Source organism: Centrocercus urophasianus, unplaced genomic scaffold (genome assembly GCF_019232065.1).
Source record: "Centrocercus urophasianus isolate 14NV4802_14NV808 unplaced genomic scaffold, USGS_Curo_1.0 seq_14, whole genome shotgun sequence".
NCBI classification, from domain to species: domain Eukaryota; kingdom Metazoa; phylum Chordata; class Aves; order Galliformes; family Phasianidae; genus Centrocercus; species Centrocercus urophasianus.
The window spans coordinates 27,788,135-27,810,661 of NW_024884586.1; the positions used below are offsets into that span (position 1 = coordinate 27,788,135).

The 22,527-nt window shown below is 37.6% G+C and overlaps 1 protein-coding gene across 1 annotated transcript in view; it reads left to right on the forward strand.

Annotated features, from left to right (window-relative positions):
• The window catches only part of NUBPL (nucleotide binding protein like), an 80,923-nt gene extending 68,358 nt beyond the window's left edge, over positions 1–12,565 (forward strand). The window contains exon 11 of the mRNA XM_042814048.1: positions 10,666–12,565. Coding sequence (XP_042669982.1) covers positions 10,666–10,728 — 63 coding nt within the window. The 3' untranslated portion in view covers positions 10,729–12,565. The remainder of the gene's footprint in view (positions 1–10,665) is intronic.
• Positions 12,566–22,527: the final 9,962 nt, after the last annotated feature.

Below are 22,527 nucleotides of genomic sequence, written 5' to 3' on the forward strand. Positions count from 1 at the left end.
GTCCTCTAAAACTGTCAGTTGAGCCTTTGGTAGTGGAGCCTGGAAACTGTCAAAGGATCCCATCAAAAAATGTTTGAAGCAAAATCTGCGTATTGTCAGTACCTGGGTTGTTTTCAGCATGAAGTGGAGGAATTTGCACACAAGAGGAAATGGATTTTTCTGTGCATTTACCATAACATTTTATTGCCAAAGGAAAATGTGAGTTGTCGAGATGGTGGCAGTCAAATATGCAAGTCTCAGAGGAAAAGCAGTTGTGCATATAAAATTTCATTAACACTTGGAGACCAGGTTTTTTTTTCCTGTCTCCTCTGCTGGAGTTTGTTTGCCATGCTCTGTAGGGCAGGATGTTATCTGCCATGTTGTGTAGGCACAGTGTACTGAATAATGCAGCCTTTCTATTGTAGGCTGCATAGATGATACCTTTAAAAAAAAAAAAAAAAAAGTGATGATAATAGATGCTAGAATTAGTTATAGATAAGGTAGAAAGTACCAATAACACATTCTTTCTAATACAGTAATTGCTAGGTAAAGACTGAAATAACTTTTCCTGCCCGTTCTTTTAAAATAATGATGGGGAATAATCCAGTATTGTTAATGTGCTGATGAATAGTAACTTACGTTGCAGCATGTTTTTTTTTTTTTTTTTTTTTTCAAATTGGATAGAGCAACAGCACTACAGCATCCCTATTTCTAATTGAATGCATAATTTTGCTAGTCTTCGACAAGACCTTTGCTGATTGTGGAATAATGTAGTGATCTTCATTCTAGATCCTTGTGGAAAGGAATTATTTCAACCAATATTGTAGTTTCTATCTGGGAATTCTGATCAGAAGTGCTAGGGTTTTCAATATATGTATAGTTTAGGTCAAAGTTCATGCAAAACAGTTAAGCATACCAATATGGAACACTAACAATTTCTGAAATCTGTATTAAAGATCTGTATTAGCGTCTGTAGCCTGCGGGAGTCTGAGCTTAGATACATATGTGCAGGACAGCATTCTGAAAATTAAGAAAGACAAGAGAGTCTGTAGGGTTGCCATCTGTTCCTTCTTGGACTGTTCTTGGTAATGAAAGGAGGGGTTATAAGCACCATTTGTGGCAATTAAGTTAAATATGGAGTGGAATAAAGATGGACAAATATGTGTGACTCTGGGGAAAACTTTTAATATTCTTCTCTGCCATTGTGTCTGTGAGATAATCATTCTCCTCAGAGAGTGAGCTTGATTTTTTATTTATTTATTTATTTATTTAGATATAACTAATCTTCACAGTATGAAAAAAAAAAATCACTGATTTGCTTCTTGTAATAAAGACAGAGAAAGTGATTGTTGTTCTCTTATATTTTAAAAGAAAACTGAAATTCTTAGCATATACCTGATGGTGGGAGAGGACTTATAAGGTCAGATTCTAATCTTTAATGCATGACACCCGTCACCGTGAGTTTATTTCTCAAATAAACTAAAATTGTGGCTGTTCGGGCATGAACAATCATAGCTATTCAGATAGAGAGCAATGTGTTCTGAGCTGCTGAAATTATCTCTGCACTTGTCCCTTAAATTTACAGATTTTTGTATACAAAATTCTCTTGTCTTTGTTAGAACGCACTTAAAAATGAAATAGAGGCTCACAGAACTGAAATAATATCTAGTTAAGTTAGGCAGTGGGGGATAAGAATGATGACTGACTTCTCAGAAGCCCAGCATGTTGTCACACCTTTTAAGTTCTGTCAAGAATAACGGCAGTTGTTAAAATGTTAGCTAGTACTGTTTTTTTGCTAACATACCTCTGGGTTCACCTTGTTTGGCTGATGTGTAAAAGCATAGCTCTCAATTTCCACTAGGATTTTAAATTGTTATGAGCAAACTTGTTTAGATTATTTATTTTAAAGCTTAGTTTGCTTAGATGCAGTTAGAGGAAGAAAACTGCCTTTATACAAAACTGGCAAGGAAATTACTAACAACCAAAATAACTCTTCCAGAAGAAATGAAATTACTTGTAAAATAGTGGATGTTTTAGTTTTGAAACTTATCCCACAGAATCTACAGGATACATAAGATTCATTTTGCTAAAGCTCGAGTCCCCAAGTGGTAATGTCCTCAAGGAGAAATACAGAATATTAGCAAATTCATTTTGCTCTTGGTATAACATTATCCACATTAACATGTCTGTCAGCTTAGTTGTTTAAATTACGACTTTTTTTTAAACAGACTTTATTGGCAAAACTTTTTTATCTGCTGTAGAAATGTGCTGTGAAAATTGAATATTGCTGTACTTGCATATTAGCCTAAATAATAGAGGGTAATCTAACAGAAAGGTAGCAGACAGCAGCAGTTGTTAGTGAAATAAGGTCCTGTACAGGGAGCTTGTCATTTCTTAAATCAACAGTGAGGATTTACCAGGCCCTTCTATAGGTAATTGAGAGTCTTGGGAATGTTTCCTTCCTCTCTTAGTTGTGGAGGCGGATTGGCTGGATGGGGCTTTGCTGTTTGCTCGTCCAAACATACAAGAGTCTCTGGACAGAGCTAGAGGAGCTAGTTTAAAAAAATAATAATAATAAAATAAAAATCAAGAACACTGTTAGAATGGGCAACATAAAATATGGAAAACGAAAGAATAATCACTGAAGCTAGGTAGGAATTGTTAATGCTCAAATGTGAGAGAACCTATTAAGGATTGCAAATAAAAACCAACAGAAAATGAGGGTTTTGAAACTGGGAGGTGAGAGGACTAGATGCACAATGAGAGATAAACATGATTATTTCCGCTGGAGTTACTTTTCCACCAAACTAATTGTTAAAAATGTCCGTTGAACTCCCCATCAACAATGGGATAAACTTAGTAGGGGTTTCTAAAAGCTTTTCCATCTGTGAGCAAAAAACTTCAGGAGGTTTAGAGTGGTTGTCTTGTGAGCACATCCAGGCTGAAACTCTTGGGTATTTCACAGCCTCAGTGGCATTTGCTCATGCCTTGCCAGAAGAGGCAGACTAACTGGTACCAAACTGCCACCTAATCCAGTGTCAGCAAGCAACTAAAGAATTCAAAGTATGTTTTCTATACCACTGTAGCCATTCACCATTTAAAAACTAGAGTGTGTTGGTTAAATAGAAATTTCAGGGAGGGGATGTGCTGGAGGCTGAGATAAGTAGGAAATGTAGTCTCTCATCTTGGCTTAGGAATGAAGTGATTTTAAAAAAAAAAAAAAAAAAAAAAAAAAAAAAAAAAAAAAAAAGAGTTGTAGTGAGATGATACTCACAAATACCTCTAATATTCAGGAGGGCTGTTGTATTTAAGACAGCAGAGAAGACACGGTAGAACGAAATTTTATTTCACCTTCTTCCATTGCAAAAGAGATGGTAAGCTCTGATGGCAGAAAGTATAGAAGATAAGTACATTTGGTCAGTCAGCTCTTCAGTGTTTTCATGCCAAAATTGTTACAGAAAACATCTGGAATCTATTAAGGAAAAGATACTCTGAGTTCAGCCTCATAAAGTCAAGTTGAGTACATTGGGAAAGTATGGGAAGATGAGAGGGAGCAAATTCCATTAATTTGCTAGGATTCTGTGCAAACTTGCTTGCAGTTTAGTGAGGAATTTGGCTTGGGTAGAAAACAAAAAAAAAAGAAACTTGTCCTGGAGTAAGGAAACTAGGACTTATTCCTGGAAAACATGCTTGTCATAAAGACCAGTGTATGATAGAAAAAACACATAATTCTTATTGTCTAGTTTACACTTAACTATGTGAAATGTGTTCAGCCCCCTTGAAAATGTTCGTACGTATTGGTGAAAGAATTTGAGGCCAGTAAGCGGTACAGAGCTCCGTAACGGGAGGGAAGAAGCCCAGTCAGGTGGAAAGCAGGGGCACTAGGCTCCAGCAGTCAAATAAATTAGTAATGTTACAGACTTGAGTTTGGTATTATCCAAGGGGACAGTTGAAAATTGTATTCATAAAGACTTCTTCTGTAGAATTATTTGCAAGGATAAAGTGTGACTAGAGTAAAAATGTACCATGCTTAAAGCTTTGCTTTAGTTAGAAAAAAATTGAAATAGTGGTAGCAAACTATGTTTGCTGTTGTTTAGCTGTCATCAGTGATTTCATTCGAAGAGAGATCTGTCCAGAGCATGATATCTTTTAGAAAAGCAAGCCCTGAAGACTGCTTGATATGATGTATACTGTGCCTTACAACCATTCAGGCTTCCTCTGAATGATCACAGTAAAATTTGGTATATGTAGGTTTGAATCCTTCATTCAGGTAGTATATCATCAGACCTTCATTTTTAAATTCTGCTGAAGAAAGTGCTGAGTATTAGGATAGATAGTCTGAAGGATGATACTGTATTGCATTTGAATTGCACTATTCTACTTAACAGTGTTTTCCAGGCAGGATGCTTTTTGTTATACATAAAGGCATTTGAGTAATGCATATGTGTAATGGCACCTTGAGGCTAGCAGTGCTTCACAGCTGAGGCTCCATCAGAGGAAAGCTTAACTTTTGCAATTGCTCATATATAAATAGGATTAACAGGAGATTTCCATGTCCCATGAATACTATGGCTTTTTTTTTTTTTTTTTTTTTTTTAATCAGGAAACATCCACTTTATTTAACCCATCTCCTACATTGTAGTTGTAATTTATGGGTTAACTTTTATGTTTTCAATAAGTCCCCTTTCTGGGCTTCACTGCAGTTTGGTAAAAGTTGCCCATTCGTCAAAAGAAGAATCTTATCATAGAGAACTGCCAAGAGGAAGACAGAATGGAAAAGATTCTAGACTTCTTGTAGCAATCGGAACTTTCTTTGAATGTTATAAATTTTTTGTCTGAAGTGGAAACTCATTTAAAGCTGTGCTTGTTATGTTTTTAGTGCCTCCTGTGCTGACTGTGGTAAAATAGAGACATCAGTGGACATCTCAGGCACACTGGAATTTGGAGTTGTGTCAAAGTCAAGTAATTTCCATGAAAACTAAAACTAAAAGATCTTACAGAAATGAAAGCATGGATTGTGACTGAATAGAGAAAGAGATGCATTTTTTTTAAGTAAGATATAATCAAGCATTGTCATCGTATAGATGTTAGCCAAGTTTAGTGTTTATGTTTGTAATGCTGCTATCTCATTAGATGCTTGTTGCCTAAGGTTGCTAGTTTTCTTTAGCAATGATTATAGTACAAGACCCTGACAGCTCAGCTGTGCAGATTAAAATATTTGTACTCTTCTTTGTAGCCGTAGTTGCATTCACTGTTCCAGACAGTCAGTGCTTGCACAGATTTGCCTTTGGATTGCTGAGTTAGACAAAGCATCTTAATAGTCTTGGAATCCTTTAATAGAATTTAGAAAGATGTTGCTATTTGGATTTGTGCTCTTTGGTGTCCTTGGCCCACAAACAAGTCATGCGATCAGTATATTTTTTTTTCTGGGTTGCTGGCATTCCCTGGTTTGGGAGAAGATGAATGCGATACTAGCTCTTTCCTATTTTGGTTCTATTGATGGGTAAGTTCTGTTCTGTGGTTGTGTGGCCTTTGCACTAAACACTGTGAATTGTTCACAGCCTGAGATCTGTACTTCAGTGAAAATGAACTGCAAGGCAAATTCGCAGGTCAAGCCAAGCCAATCCATGGAAACAACAGTCAGCTATAAGCTGTTTGGTGATTTTGCAGTTGCCTTAGGAGTAATGCATACATACTTCATGGGTAAGATTTTCAAGAATTAATTACCTGAAAGGAATTTCAGTATAACTGACAGGCTTATATTTGTCCAGGTTTACTATAGAACTTAATCAGAGCAATAAAAAGATAACTTGCATTTTAATTCTACTACGTGTCTATTATTCCATGAGTAATGAATTGGGACATTCTGATTACGTAGGCAAAATAGGACTCTTCAGTCCTTCACAGTTCATTACATGCTCTCCAAGTCCTACCCCAAGATCTATGTTATCTTTAGTTACTTCATCCAGTGCACACTCTCAGTTCTAAGAAGTTTGGTCATCTAAGGAATGCTGCAGTCTTTTCTGACAGTGTTTGTACAAGTCTTTGAGAGGTGAATAGTCTCAGTGGTCATTATCAACTCTTTTAACTCACTGACATTACCTTCTGTCTCTACCTCTACTCTTGCGCTGCTGCTTTCTGGCCCAGCGTCTTCAGCATTTGTAGCAAAGGAACCTGATCTTTTTTTTAGAGCATCAATCTTCTGTATGCCTTTGGGTGCTCTCAAGGAAGGAGAATGTTTAGCTTCCAACAAATTTGTTTCCATTAAGTATCAACTGTCCATCAGAAAAAAAAAAAAAAAAAAAAAAAGATTCAAAAAGCTTATAAAATATTTCTGTAGAGCTTCCAAACTGTAAATGGAGAAACTGTCATGTGAACTTCACCTTTAGCCTATAAAAATGAAAATGGTTGTCAGCAATGACTGAGAACTCTTCTCTTTTGTCTTGCTGACCAAAAAGGAAATAAAAATCCTTCTCCATTTTTTTTTTTTTTTTTTTTTTTTGCTGCAATCTATCTTCTTTTGCTTAGTAGTGACGGAGTAAATAGTGGAACTAGGCTCTATTATTTGTGTACAGATGCTGCATTAAATAGAAGGCTCAATATATACAGAGTTGTGTTTATTTAACAAAAGGTGTATTGATGATTAATATGATTTTCTGTACATTGAGGTATGCTACTGCTAGTAGAAAGGTTCTCACTTATAGTTGAGTGACTTGTTCAAAGGCTTGAAACTGTTGATTTAGTCAAAGATGGATTACTGGTGGAGTCCTTGTAGCAAAATGTGAGAGACTTTTCTATTCAGTGCATGAAGCAGCTACTGGGGGAGGGGAGGAGCTTAAAAAATGAAACAAAATGAAAACAAAATAAAAAAGCAACCCAAGAAACGATGCTGATAATAGGAGTAGGTAGTAATAGCATGCTGGTTTGCAAAGGGTTGAGACAGGAGACTCCTGTTACTGCATGACAGATCAGACAAATGGCAAATGGAAGTTGGTGTACATAAATATGAAGTCATTGCCCAGACACTTGTGAACGTTGTTTGGGAGACAGAAAAATCTAGTTTATTCAGATCTTGAAATAGGGTAATGTTTAAGGAATCTGATCTCCCAAGAATGTTATCTGGTTGCTACCTGGATGGTTATGGAAGTCCTTATCCATGGTGTCTTCATCTGGAACAAATGAGCCTCCCTGATCCACTTCAGTCGTTGATCTACATGACTGCTCCAGCATATGCATGATCTGTTGATGCTGGCTAACTTGAACTGTGTGCTGAACGTCTCCTATTTTCCTTTCCTCATTTTTTCAAGTTGATTTGTTGTTCCAAATTGATCCATTATCCTGTTTATGCAGACTTCTAGCTGGGGAGTAGCAAGACCACACAGAGCTGTGCATTGCTCATTGCAGCTGCGCTACCCAACACACTGCAGTTATAGGACCACTTTGAATCACACAATTGTAACTTAAGTTCTTGCCACAAATTTATGTATACAGGAGAAAATATTGTTTTCTATAAGCAGTAATGAGCTCTCAATTAGAGGGATAAACACCTTTAAATTATAGCAGTTCTATGAAAAACTCAGCTTAATACTCAGTAGTGCCACAGTCAGGAGTGCAAAGTATCATAAGATAAATTAAGAAAAGTCAATTTATGTCTTACACATAGACATCCCACTCAGGAGATTCCTGATTCACAAATGAGTGGAGGCCTGCAGAGAATCCTAGGGAAGTATCCTTCATTTGTTCTGTAGACTCCTGTCATTAGCCACGGTTGAAGGAGGACTGCTGGTTTGACGTTTGGTCTGAATCTTTGTAGCTATGCTGATAGCTACAGAATTGGAAGGATCTATTTTTTTTTTTTTTTTATCTTGACCAGTCTTTTAAACTTCTTATAATTGTCCTTAGCTCTGTCAGCCTTTGCTCTCTGGCTGATACTTTTTGCTTTCATTTGTTTTTTCATTGTTCATTTTCTACTTAAAATTTTTAACCTGTCTGTTGTGAATTATCATTTAACAAGGGCAAACCTTTTGCTGGTATTTTCTGTACTCTGGAATAAAAGCTTTTTTGTTCCGTTCTTCATAAACTAAAACCCAATGTTTACTCTCACGTCTCACTTGAAAATTTTCTTCTAATTTTTTCAAGTAGATTCTGTTGTGATCACTGGTCCCTGGGTGTTTATTCTATCGTAATGTGGTCCAGAATAGTAATATTGTAAGATATCAGGTGCAGTCTTATTTAAGCTAACATAATTATTTTTTCAATATTTTATTTTGTTTGTGAGTAACTGAGATTTCCACTCTATTTTCTAGTGAAGTACCCTACCAATACTACAGCTGTTACTTCACAGGTGACCAGGTAGACCTGAATGACCTATTGCAGGAATGGAAGGAAAAATTAGTGTGGGGAATGTAGCCTAATCAAACAGGAGATGTTAAAATGACCAAGTATTTACACCCACTTCAGTTGTAGCTGCAGTATTGTCTTCATTGTGCATCTGTTCTTTGCTTCTTAAGTCACCTAATATATATAAATATTTGTGAGATCCTGTAGATTCGAACAGCATAACTCTCTTGGGAATAATCATGCTTTTTTTTTTTTTTTTTTCTTCTGGAGTGTATTGGTATGATCTAAATGGCCATGAGGATGTATAGGTTGTTTTTAAGCATGTATAATATTCCTAGAGTAAATGAAGAAATAGTAGCTTTTTTTAAATTAAAATTGGTGCCGTTTAACCATGAATAATCGACTACTTATGACAGTATAATTCACTTTTAGATGTTTTGTCAATTTATGTACTGAGAGATGTAAAAGCTACTCTGAAACAATAGCCATCTTATCCATGATACAAAAGGCTGAGCAAAAGTCAATTCTTCAGACACACTCATAAAGAATCTTCAGTTATCTGTGTGTTGCCTGGATTTAGCACTGCTTTGTAAGTGTAGATACACAGCTTAATGGTTTTAAAGAAGACTCTGACGTGCAGTTTGTGTGAGTCCTAACTATGTAGGACATTATAGTGTAAGCCTGTGGAGAAAATAAACATGAATGGCACCAGTCTTCTGAAGACATTCTAACCATAATCATCATTTTATTAGAAACACATTTTTAATCTCTTTAATAGTCAGTAGTCAAAGTTGGTTACAAGAAGGAAAAAAAACCTCTTCTTACACAGGATTTCAGAATAGGAAGTAGTACTTTTTTGGCCATATGTCAGAATCTCTTATAGCTCTTATTTAAAATAAGTCTTAGCTTTGTCATTGTGTAGCTAGAGGATATGAAGCTGAGCACAGGCTTAAATCACATGAGTAATAAATGTAGATTGCTCACTGGACTTTGATGTAACCACTTGCATGAGAACTTGTGTGTCCAGAGCATTTGAGGATTAAGGACTTACTATGCTGTGGTCATAATGCATTTGATGTGTTCTGTTGTCTGCAAGTAGATGATGCCTGCATTCCTTACAAACTCCAGAATTACTTGATTTAGTATGAAGAGTATCAGAGTCTGAGAGTGCCAGAAAAGAAAACTGACAGGTGAGGAGCAAAGCTTGGAAGAGAGAAAACATGTAGGGTTGCCTGCAAAAAGTGGCTGTTATTGTGCTTAAGCAGCTGGTGCTTGTGGTGTAAGCAGGATGCAGACCTTTTCTTTCTGCCCCTCAGGCTCTAACCTTATGTATTTGTCAGCTGATTTGCTATACTAAAGGCCCAGATCTAAATCACAGAGCCAAATATGAGGGGCTCCAAATGCAAGCTTTTTTGAGGAGGTGAAGAATTGCTGTGGTTACTGTCTAATGAAGTGGAAGCAGGCTGAATAGCAGGGGAATCTTTTCTTTTCCTAGGCAAACATGATGTACCAGCTGGAAATTGAGGCATGACAAATTCAAATTTTAGATAAGGTGTCCATTTTAGCAGTGGAAGTAATCTCTGAAGAGCATACATGGTAAATATGTACTGATAAAGAATTAATTGTTTAATTTTGTAGTTTATGCTTAAGTAGTTAAAACTTAAGTAGTGTCATTATTTACATCTTCTGGCAGTAGGTTTATGAATATTTGAGGTTAGATTGATTATGGTCTAAGCTGTGCCATTTTGTCAGAGGTTAAAAGAGAAGCAAGCTTGAATTGAGTCACTTCTCATAATCTTGAAGCTTTGGTTTCTGCCCTCTGACTTAGAGCATCTTATTTCACGTCTCAGGTTGGTGTGAAAGTGAGTTTTTTTTCTTGATACCTGTTCCAGTCTCTTGGAAATGTCTTTTTTTTTTTTTTTAAGCACATAATGAAATTATTATCTTAATTTTTTTATTGGAATGCCATTATTTAATCTGATTCTATCTCAATCCTGTGTACAGTGCATCCCTCTGTGAGGTGAGGGATGTTTATAACTAATAGGGGGCTCTAGTCCCACAGGTCCTTCCTTCTCAGTGCCTCACATCCTGAAAATTTGATTGTTTGCTGCAGAAGGCAGATCGTTAAGTCAAATTGTATCCTAAAAGTAACACTGACGTTTCATTTACTCTGATATTTAAATAATCCTTGCACTTACTTTATGTATCAATGTATAGTTTTCTTCAACACAAAACTAGCTGAATAGAACACACTTTAATTTTGTGCATGAAAAAGCATATGCCTAAAAAGACATAAAGTATTGTTTTATATTGAAAAGTTCTAAACATATGTTTTTGTTTTTACAGGCTAAAGCGTATCTGAAGATAGCCGTAGAAATAGTAAGACGACTGCCAGCACCTCCAGCTTGAACAGTTTGTCACAAACTTACCAATGAAGTAAACTTTTGATGTGACAAGTCCCAGAGTCCTGCTGCTTAATGGTGTGGACACTTTTTTTTTTTTCTCCAAAGAGCTTCTCTAGGAGTTAATTTATCACAGTTTAAGTTACAATTGTGATATTTACCTGTTTTCAAATCATTGTTTGGCCGTGCCCAAATGGATTCAATAATGCAAAAGACGATAGATGATATTTAACTGCTGGATTGTAACATTATCAAGCAAGAAGGGACAAAGTACATCTTTCAGATAGATGTGTCCTGTTTTAAGGTCAAGAAGGCAGCCTGTCCAGCCAAGCAGAATGATGAGAAGTATGCCAAGATGTAAGTCCTGCTTAAGAAATGACATTTGCAATGCTATAATTTCTGTAAATTCTGATTCAGCTTTTCATCTTGCTTGACTACCAAAATGACTGTAACCTTTGCAAAACCTTAAGTAGGAAAATTCAGTTATGTAACTGCAGTACATTTTTGCTCCTTAAAAAAAAAAAAAAAACATATACTATGATTATAATGTGTCATGAACAAATTAATTTGTTATTAGATAATGTTCAATCATGATTTAATTCAGTATAATGGATTACATGACCCTTAGGCTCATTTCTTGACTGCCTTACAATATAATAGACTAGCATGGGACACAAGGTAACTGAGGTCTTTGTGGCAAACTCCAGAGCTTGATTTGCCAGGGTATGTCAGGGGAAGCACTCAAGATAAATTAAATTCATGAATGCATATTTCTAATACAGTGCAGCAACTTGGAATTTAAGTATAAAGATAAAATTTTGAAGGAGGGAAGACTTTGGTCTTCAAACTGCATGGCCCTTTTGGTTTTGTTACCTTACTGCTTCTGTGATATTTATTCTTGTGTTGTTGATCAAGTAAAAGAATATGCCATTAGGGAATGAGTTTCTGTCTACAATTAGGTGTTTGAATTGGCATTTGGGCCTTTTCATCTAGTCAATAGTAAGTATAGATATCCTAAACACAAAACTAGACTGGGAGATTCTCCACACTAAGGAATTCTGTGTGCTATTAAATTCTGTGGGACACAGATTCTGCCTGTAATACAAATAATTATTCATACATTTTTCATTAGTTGATTTTCCTTACTGAAGCTCTAGAAGATGAAAAGAAAAAAAAAAGTATCCATTTACATTAGGAACGTTAAATTGTATGTACCCAGAATTTACATTGTGAGAGGGGCATAAATTACAGGTTAAAGTTCAAGCTTAATTGAATTTGCAAGCATGTAAATGATGTGCTTCAAAACTTAGTTTGCTTATTTAGTTATTTCAAGTCAATCTTGACACGTATAATTAAGCTGCCTCTCCTGTGCCTTCCCTCATGAGGTCTTGTACCAGTGTTTTATTTTTCTGTTGCGTGTTGTCCCGGACCTTTAGAACTGAAATACTCAGACCCTTACAGTTGTTGACTGGATTTTACTGAAATAAAAGCTGGCTGAATATTCTGTTCTTTATTCCATTGGTAACATCATTCCTTTATATTTTCTCTGTGCATTATTTACTTGTGTTTTACCTGTTGTAGTATTTATGTCTATAATAACTGTGTGACAGTTTTGGGGTAGTACAGTCATTTAAGAAAAAAAAGAAGTGGGATTTCTGACTTTTTTTAGCAAAAGACTGTTATCCTATTAACTTTGCAAAAAGGTTTGTGAATGCCTCTGACAAGCAGTTCATATTGAAAGTGAACAATGAGCACACCTATACTTTTACTAATTTTTACTTTTCCTCCTTTTGATGAATCACTGATGAATTACTGTCTTTGCTGTATTAAAACTGTTACCTGTAGAACTGTGTTTAATGCACTTTTATTACAGAAGGGAGTTATGATTACATGTAATCAGTTTCTAAACCAGTTTGAAAATTCATATTTAATAAATATTTTCGTGGAAGGATTGAACAGCTAGCAGATGAAAGCTGATTTATTGATTTTTTTTTTTTTTTTTAACTTATCAGTCATTAAAATATATATATGTATATAAATACATAATATATATATAATTGCATAAAGGACCATGAGAGTAGGTGGGATATCTTAGCATTTCAAATTTAAAATGGGAACATAGTTGCATTACCTTTCCTTTTCTCATGTGCGAGAAGCACATTTCCCAGTCCTCTTCCTGCAAAAGATCTGAAGGGAATAAACACCATGTCTACTGGGACTTAATGTTACAGAAGCACACATTTATTATTATTATTTTTTAATTCTAGGGTACGTTGTTGACTAACTAGTAATGACTTCAAGTCAGTGCATGAGATTTGAAATGTTACATCATAAAATCACTGATATTGGTTATTGGTTGGCAGTTGGATCAGTCAGGCTAAGCAGGATGCACTGGCATTTAACCATACATTTATAAATAAGGTCACATACTTGACATACAGTGTTGTTTGCTCTTTCCAGCTTTAATATTTTACTTCTATCTGTCTGATATTTCCTAGTGTACCACTGTAGTTTTTTGTGAAGGTGCTAATCCTAACGATAGGTCTCATCTGTCCTGAACTGCAGGGTCAGATGCTCTTTGCTCAGAAGCAGTGGAAGACTTCTTGCAGAATTACCATGATCATGGATTAGCAGCACGTAATAACTGATGGTTGTGCTGGAAGTTGCAATTACAGGCAGCAGCATCTCCCCAGGCAAGGGAGGCATGTGGACAGAGGGACAGAGGCTGCCCCATGCCATCTCCTGTGTGTGCTGAGGGCACTGCTGCTGGATTGCCTTGCAGTGCTGCCCTATCCACGTGAGCTGCTGCAGTTCCTTCTGTCCTCTTTGGCATGCTGCTCTTCAGGTCATGAGCACAGCTGTGCTTGTGGGTAACTCCTGCTGTTCCTTGCTGAGAAGCACACTGTGTCTTAACACACTGTGTTTCCTGGCTTTCAGCAGTCTCAATTTTGCTGAAGTTGAAGCTCAAAGCAGGTATGAAATCGCGTTTGTTGGTGAAATATTTTGCTATAAAACTTCTGTTGCTACATTCAGATTGCTTCAAACTGATAAGCCACTTAAGTCTGTGGTTTGCATTCCTGCAGATGTTAAATTTCACAATAGCAGTGACACTGTAATTGTTCTTTGAAGTTGTGAGAGGAAAGTAGTTTACAAATCAGTTTTTTCTCTACTAATTCAATTAGACTTTATAGCACTTTTTGGTTGCTCTGATAGGTGATCATGGAATTGAAGCAGCTCATTTCAGTGTATCAACAAGAACAACAAAAGTAATTCTGAATTTGCTTCAAATAGACTGACTTGGATTTAGTATGGCAGACGAATCCCTCCACAGTGTCCTTCTCTTTGTGGGAATGATTCTCATCTGGGCCTGCGCCAGCTCCCTTTAGTCCTTGCTTGTGATTCTGCTGGAGCCATTGAAGTGGGCTGTTGGTGTGCTGGTCAGCTGTGCTCTGGTGGTTATTGGGCCTCATAGTGCATGCTGAGGGCTGCAGCCAAGGGGGAGAAGAAAGGGAGGTAGTGCTAGTGAGAATATCTCCAGGTTCCCAGAAGGCTGTGCCTTACTAACACCCAACTTGCTGCTGCTGGGGATAATCAGACGGAGAATGACAACAAAGGAAAAGCCTTCTGTTGCTTAGGTGATTTTAGTCTGTGAGTGACTCTGGGGGCTGCAGAATTGATTTGCAAAGGCCCCTGTGATACTGTGCAATGAGATAAAGGGGATTTAGGTGCCCCAGCTGTGCAGAGCACTGCAATAGCAAATACAGCCCAGAGATTGGCATGTGAGCTCTGTACCTGAATAGCCAGGGCACTCCTTCAACAAGGGGAGCCACGTTCTGTTCCCGTCTTTCCAGATGTTGGTGTGGGAGATGTCTCCATGCCTGCATATTCACAGGGACAGCAGTGAAGGCACAAAGACCTGTCCTGAGTCTAAGATGCAAATGTGCAGCCCCTACACTTAGGGTAATTCCTCAGTTTAGTCTTCACTAAGGACAAGCAAGGAGCTTTTGCTGTTTCTCCTTATAAAGCCATATTGCTTATAAAAGGAGTAAGTAGCATAGTCCTAATTTCAGGAAGCGTTTTTAGCCTAATGACTTGAGCTGGACTTTGATCCTTGCCTGTAGTGTTTTTGATGAATTTTACCAAATTTTTGTGTGTCTGAGTAACATAACATGTTTGATGGGTAGGAGAAGTCTGATGCTGTGGCTGCTCACAGGCTGAAGGAAAGATGGTACAACTCTGCTCTGGGGTTTGGTGAGTGCTGGGCGAGTGTCTCACAGCCCCATCTGGGCCCATATTGTCATTATCCTTATTTAGCAGAAATAGCTCTTGATGGAGATGCTTAGGCAGAACAGTTCCGCTTAAGGAGCATGACAGCAAGATGGATCTGAATTGCTGATTTAATTTCAGAACTGACTTACAATGACAGGAGTTATTCCTTATGATGATGATTATTTTTTATTTTGGCAGTATAGGAGCCGAGGCACCAGTATGTCAGCCCATATATCAGCAAAAGAAAAAAAAAATCATTCAAAAAGCAGCTTTCAGCTACATTTAAGACTTATCTTTTATGTGGATTCTGTTTTACATTATGAAGATATTAAGTCTGAAAATAATGTGTATATATAAAGATCTGTATTTTTCCATTATCTTGACACATTCAGTGAGGCTTTCTTTTTGGCAAAAAGAGGACAGGCAGAGCTCGTTATTTCTTATGTACCTATTGCTCTGCTTCTCTGTTTATGAGTTTGGATCTGAGTACCCACTTTAATCTATGTAAATAAATGGCTTCTCCCAGGGTGTACATGAGCCCTCGAACAAGCTGGTGGGGAGAACATCTGTTGTCCTTTAATGTTGTTTTGAGGACTCACAAATTTATTTGAAGTGCTTTCACTCACACCACTGGGATTTTATAAAACTTGTGTTATTTCCTGTGGTCCAGAGGTTGTTTCTTCTTTTCCAAGAGAAAGACAGAAGACTTCTCACACTTGCCTCCCCCATGAATGCTTCCTGTTACTACATGAGGGCTGTTTTAAGAATACAACCTTCTGACAACTTTTTGTCTGAAACATGTTTATTTTTAATGATTTTTTTGATGGTACTAGAGCACTTTTCCCTTCAAAGGGTTTCTTTTTTAAAATGATATTGAGGAAATGCTCTAACAGTTTTAAAGCCCAGTTTGGCTGCTATTTGGTTGAAATAAAATGTGAGAAGCCTATTAAGGCAAGTTCGTGTGCTGTTCCTCTAGTGTGTAAATGTTACAAATATTTTTTACATTTAAGTGAAACTGCTAAAGTAAACAAAAGTTGAAGAGCTTGAACGTTTCCTGCTCCACAACGAGCATTCTGGAGGTGATGTGAGACCTGATTTGTGGGGTGGTCGAACGGGAGGGGATGAGTTTGTGTTATCTGCTGGATCAGGAAGTGTCTGCCTGCCGCTTTCTAGAGGAGGAATTTCCATATAAACAGGCTTTTGTCTCTGATACCTTGAGGCCTCTAGTTAGTTTCATTCAAGATTGAATCAGGGAGGATTTGGGTTTGCACCACTTCCTGTTGCTGGATAATAGGACTCAATGGCTATTTCAGAGTTACTTTTTAAAACAAGCATTAAAGGGCTGGGAAAATGTGCCTCCTAAGCATCTAGGCTTTGAAAACCTAGTCTAACAAACCCGAAATTTATTCGAGAGTGCCAGCGCTACTGACATCTCTTTTGTAATGCTATAATATCCCAAGCTTTTAGAAAGCCTGTGAATTTGTTGCTTGTTTGCACTTTTTTAATAAATGTGTGTTTAATACATTTCTTATATAACATAGATACTGCTGCTTAACTACTACTGCTGCTTAATTTCTCTGCATAATAAAGCTCTTACTTCGAAAGCGGATTTCCTTGCCTTTTGGTCCTAACACATCTAGAAATTATTATTCTAGAGAAAGAGGCGATACCGCTCTTGGATGCTGAATGTCATCCTTCATTTTGGGTTGGTGTGGAAAACTAATCTCTGTCTTTATGAATGTTCGTGGGTTTGTTACCCTGATGGGAAATAAATCTTCAATAATACAAAATGAAACTGCTGATAAAATGTCTTTTAATTATAAAGAGCTGGTGATTCATGAAGGTTGAAAAAAATACGCACTAGAGATATTTATTTTGAAGTATTTCTATTTTTATACTTTTTAAGTACAGCTTTTAAGGCAGACCTGCAGAGCAGTAAGGACATTTGGACAAACTCTGCTATGGAAATGGATTATTTTCCACTGGCTGAAAAGTTCTGCTCTTCTCACACAGAATGACTCACACGGGTTAAGTATTGCTCAACGTCAGTATTTGTGTACAGAACACTGCAAATGAATCTGCAATAGCAGATGAGAGGGAAAGCAATGAAGTGCCAGCCTTTGCCTGCAATGACCTCATGCCAGGAAGCAAGAGGAGTTTGGTACAGCAAAACCACAAGCAGAATTACACTTTTAGTGAAGGCAGGTGGGTCAGGGCAGAACAGAGGATGTCTGAGTAGTTTGTAAACTGGAGTGGTGTATGAGAGGAAATAAAACATTTGTACTGATAGAAATAAAATTGGAGCATACCTGTCCTGCTTTGACGGAATTGTTCACATGTGAAGTGTATGACTAGGGATGTCTGGCATCACAGAGACATATTGATCTTGGTGCTTCAGGAATGAGGAGGGACAGAAGGGTCAGATCGCTGCAGTCCATCAGGAGTCCTGATCCATGATGCTGTTTCTTCATGGTAGGGAGGTTACAGGAATGTATATTTAAAAGAGAATTGCTTAAAAAGCAAACAAACAACAGCAGTTGCTACAGAATGTTACTTGAGAAAATAGACCAAAATAAATTAACCTGAAGTTTCATCTATTCCAATCCTTTTTTGTCAGTCAGCATTATACAAATTGTTTCATGTTTCTTTTTTCAGCACTTTACTGGTGCTGGTTGGCAAGTTGAAAATAAATGGGTCTATGTACAGGGGCGACAAGATGGGTAATTGGTGTTTCAAGGTGAGATTACAGAATTTTCTTCAAAACAAAATGAAGAATGGTGTGGTCGTTCTGTATTTTCTGTTTTGATTTGGAGAGCTACAGTAAGAAAGGATACCTGTCATTTTGAATAGTTTGATGGAACTCTGCTAGCTAGTAGCTAGTCATATATTGACAATAAGAACATAGCCCTTAAAAAGCTCTGGGCTTTTGTCTTTATGAATGGTGTATTAACCTTATCTTCCTTGGCATGAGAACAATATCAAACTGGCTCCTAAGATCTGAAAGGCATTTGAGAAGGATGGGAATTTATTGTCACAGAAATGGTAAGTAAAGATCTATTTAATTCAGATTTTCAGTGCTGTAGGAGCCTGTAACACTGAAGTAGTGCCATGGAAGTGTTTTCACCTCCTAGGTGGGTTCCAGGTTGTCTGCAACTTGATATGGAGACAAGTCACACCCCGAACTTGGGGCAGCATTAAACCTTTAGAGTCTGTGTTCTCATTTCCCTCACACAGGAAATGACTCACTGAAATATTTATTCTCCACATTGCGATCTGTGCTGCCCAGGGAAACAGGAATCTATTTACTTTATAATGTATCAGTGTATCTTATCAGACTGTAGGTATCTGGGAGCCAGAGTTGGCACTGGCCACTGTTTATTACTGGCTGGGGTTTGCTGTGTAGGAGCCCAGTTGCTATGCATGATACTTAGCAATGATGTTCTCTAATTGCACCTGATCACACCTGACCGTTGTGGACTAGGACTGCTGCTTGGATTTGCTCTCCAGCTGATCAATGCTGTGTTATTTGTAGGCCATGCCTGGCCCTTCACATCTGAAGTTACCACAGGTCATGAGAACTGCAGCTATGAGGGGACACCAGGAATGACCCTTTAGCAACCTTCACTGTGTAATTCAGTGCTTTTGGATGTGCTCAGGCACAGCAAGGGACATGGAGGTGGCAGAGCTGTCAGGAAACCTGCCTGCTTTCCCTTGAAGGACTTACGAGGGCCTTGGGACACCCGGATAGCTGCAGGGCAATAACATGATATGGGAGGTGGTCTTCCATGTTGCTAGAACATGAAACTAGTAGGGAAGGAAACAAGGAACCTCGGTACCGTGATGCCCTTCTCCCAAGGAATGGCAGTCGCTATTGTGAGTTAGTGTTTTAAGGCACACTGATTTGATGAACTGTATCTTTACCACTTGTATTGTTGTAATTATGAAAAGATTAGTGGGATTCCTGTGCACGTCATCTATACTTGTGCTGTATATTGCTCTTCAATCAGATTGAATATGCCCTGATATTTTAGCGTCATCATACTCTGGTTGTCTATTTGCAGATTGTCTACTAATAATTTTAGTGGTATTGCTGACTGCATCACTTTGTAAAATAGATAATTTTTTCCTTCTGTGTGTGTGTGTGTGTGTGAATATATATATATGAGGCATTATATATATAATATGTGTAATATTTATAATATATGTATGGTGCCTCACCCTGCTTTTACCTATGTATACACCTCTGTATATATCTCCTGCTTTTTCCATGGGGTCTCTACTACCACTACAAAAAATGGAATAGGTATATTATTTCTTTATTTTATGTTTTTTAAACAAGTTTTAATTTCTAATGTGCTAGTCAAGCAATACTTGCAGCAAAAATGGAAGATGTTTCTGATATGTTTCTATTCTCCATGTTCTTTTGAAAGAGGATGTCATTCATAATAAAAACTTTAAAAGATGGCATTCATATATTAAACCAAGAAACAGAATGAGGAAAACTATTGATGTATATTATATATATATATTATATTTATATATATATATTATAAATAAATATATAATATATATTTATTTAATATTATATATATATAAAACAATTCTGTAGTTTCTGATGGGGCACATTGAATGCCTGTTTTCTGTAACATGCACTCGCTAGCTGAGAACCACTGAAATAAAGAAAAGAAAAAATAGAGCTTGGCATCCATGGAAGCAGGGACGTGGTCAACATAAATGTGGAGAGAGTGATTTATTGTTTGCCTTAGAGTGGAGAGCCAGTAAGAAGCTGGCATTTTGAAGCTGTAAGAGTGGTGATCTCACTGCAAATTAGAAATGTTATGACTTTTAAACTCTGTTGTAAATGGGAATTAATTTTACTCCTGTGATGTGTTGTGGAGAACCAGATCATGGTCGCTGTAGGTGGCCAGTTACTGCTTGACAAGTCAGGCAGCAGTGAAGCTTCCTAGCAATTAACGTCTTCCTCTTTGAGAGGATTATTACAATTTGGCCAAGACCTATTTATTGGCATTACTGCATACAAACGATTTTATTCAACAGCTGCAATCGCTTTAAAGCCTTTTCCTGAATGTTGACCTCCAGAAATTTTGTCCCATAAGACATCTGTGACATTAATTTGACTAATTGACTGACCTCCGATCTGAGGGGCATGCTTTTGCATATGTGTGAGGGAGGCACAGATTGCAAAACTGCCCTGATTGACCATCTCACACAGGAGCCCTCTGCCAGACACAGTTCAGGCTGTGCTTCCAGTAAAAGAGTTTTGGGCATTGGTGCTCTTTTAATGAGCTAGTGGTAGATAGTCTTGTGAAGCAGCGATTCCACTAGAGCAGAAATCCCATCGTAGCTAATTCATTCTGAAACGTGTTTTAACTGCTCATTACCAGTGTTTGTCATTATGTTTATTTCAGCTGTTGTTTTGATGTAAGCACAGTCAAGTGATCTGACAACAGCAGAAAATCACACTGCTTTTGGAGTGTTAGATGCAGTTTAAGTGTATTTGCAGCAATTAGTAGTCACCTGCAGTCTGTCATCGGTTTCTGGGGGACACCCCTCCTTGCAGACCTATCCAGATTTCAGCAGAACAGCACTATTTGTTGGGGTATTTCAATTGTGCAGTGCTGTTAACTTGCCCGGTTTCTTGCAAAGCGAGCGTGGCATAGGGCTTCTCTGTTTTGAGCCCCCAGCAACTTGCTGACTTACTGCAGTCTGCTGCAGTCCTTCTGACAGCAGTACAAAGGATGCCCCTCTGGACTGCAAAACACTTTTGTAAACGTTGGTGCATGTGATATAAATCCTGGTCCAAGCCCCTTCCATGCAGTAGAGGGGCTCAAAACCTAAATCTCTCTGGAGAGAAAATCAGACCCATTAATTCACTGTGAGGACTATAAAAGGGGTGTCACAGGAAGTAGGTTCTTTTCCTAATGTGTCACCTCGCTGGGAAAATTGCCCATAGCAGAGCTGCTTGGGAGATAAAGCAGGCTGCCAGCCCTGGGCTTGGTTATGGGCTGTGCAAGGGCACCTCATCTCCTGTAGCCCACAATAAGGGTACAACCCATCCCTGTGCCTTGTAATGAGATTGCATCCTTTCATTCTCTGTACGTACTGAAGCAAGTTCAAGTGTTGCTGATCCCTTTCACATCCTGGCCTGTATGGCCTGCCTGTTCCTTCGGATCAGTTAGAAAGGTACAGGGAAGATGTGGGAGTGGAAAATGGTGACAGTTTACAAGGTTTTGTTTTGTCAGTGTCAGAGTAAAGTCATCGTGCTAAACTTTCCAGCAGCTCTGCAGGAACATTTTTGCAGCATTATGATGACCATTTCCTAGACTCTTGTTCCATCATCAAAGTTGTTTATTTCTTTAAGTGGCTGTAGAAGAGTGGAACAACACGTAGCTATTTATCTCATGGTTATCTAATTATCTTTGATATTAGTTAAGAGGATTAAAATCTCAGATTATATTGGTCAGAAATGTGCTGAATTGTTTCTTTGTAACTCACACATGTAAACTGCTTCTAAAGAGGCAGATATGAGAAAAATGAACACTTACCTCCTTTTCTTATGTAAAAATTGCCCTGTCCAGAAGTCGGTGACTTGCTTTTCAATGAACTTCTTTTGTCTTTCATAATTTAGCAAGTAAAACTTCCCCGCTTCTTACTTTTCTTTCTTTAAATGACTCAATTACTCAACAGTGAACACTGAAGCAGGTCTTATTAGTTCCAAATAGCAGGAGGCTTTGGAGCCAGCAGCAACATTTAGGTAAAGACTTCAGAATGTGCTAATCCAGGTAGTATATTCATTTGAGGTAGCCTCCATTATTCTTTACCAGAAAAGACCCATTTTTCTTGGTTGTCTAAATGAAATACCAAGAACCTGAAGTTCCTTGTAAGTTTCATTCTTAATGCTGTCCCATGCAATATGTTTGAAGGAGCCAGTTTAAAAAAATACATTTATTTATGCAAAATATGTAGATATTTATCAAAATAGAATCGGTAACAACTAGGCTGTGATTTTCAAAACTGAATGTATTGCAACTACTTTGTAAGAACAGTTATTTTCAATTCTAGCATGTTGTCATTGATCATTGTTAAAATTATTCCTGTTTCTTGTGCCTGAATTTTGAAATGTTATGACGAAAATAAATAGGTGTGCAAGTGCTTCATTCTCTTATGCTAAATATGTAATGATAGGATATATACCAGATATATTTGCTTCTAAATCAAACTAATTGATTGTGTCAGTTTTTGTAACATTCTGTTCTAAATGCATATAATTTATATTTCAGGACAGGCTGTAACTTACATTTTTAATGTTATTTTGATCTAATTGATGCTAATGCTGAGATTTCAAAAAAGAAAAAGAAGCAATCCTACCCCCTCATCATCCCATTTTTAGAGTGCAGTTGGTGTGGCTGGGTGAAATAGCTCATGGATAAGAAATCTGCCTTGTAGCCTCCATTCCTGTGGTCCTGTTCAGAGATGGCTTGATCAAGTGTCCCTGGAGCCTTCTCCTGCTATCTGC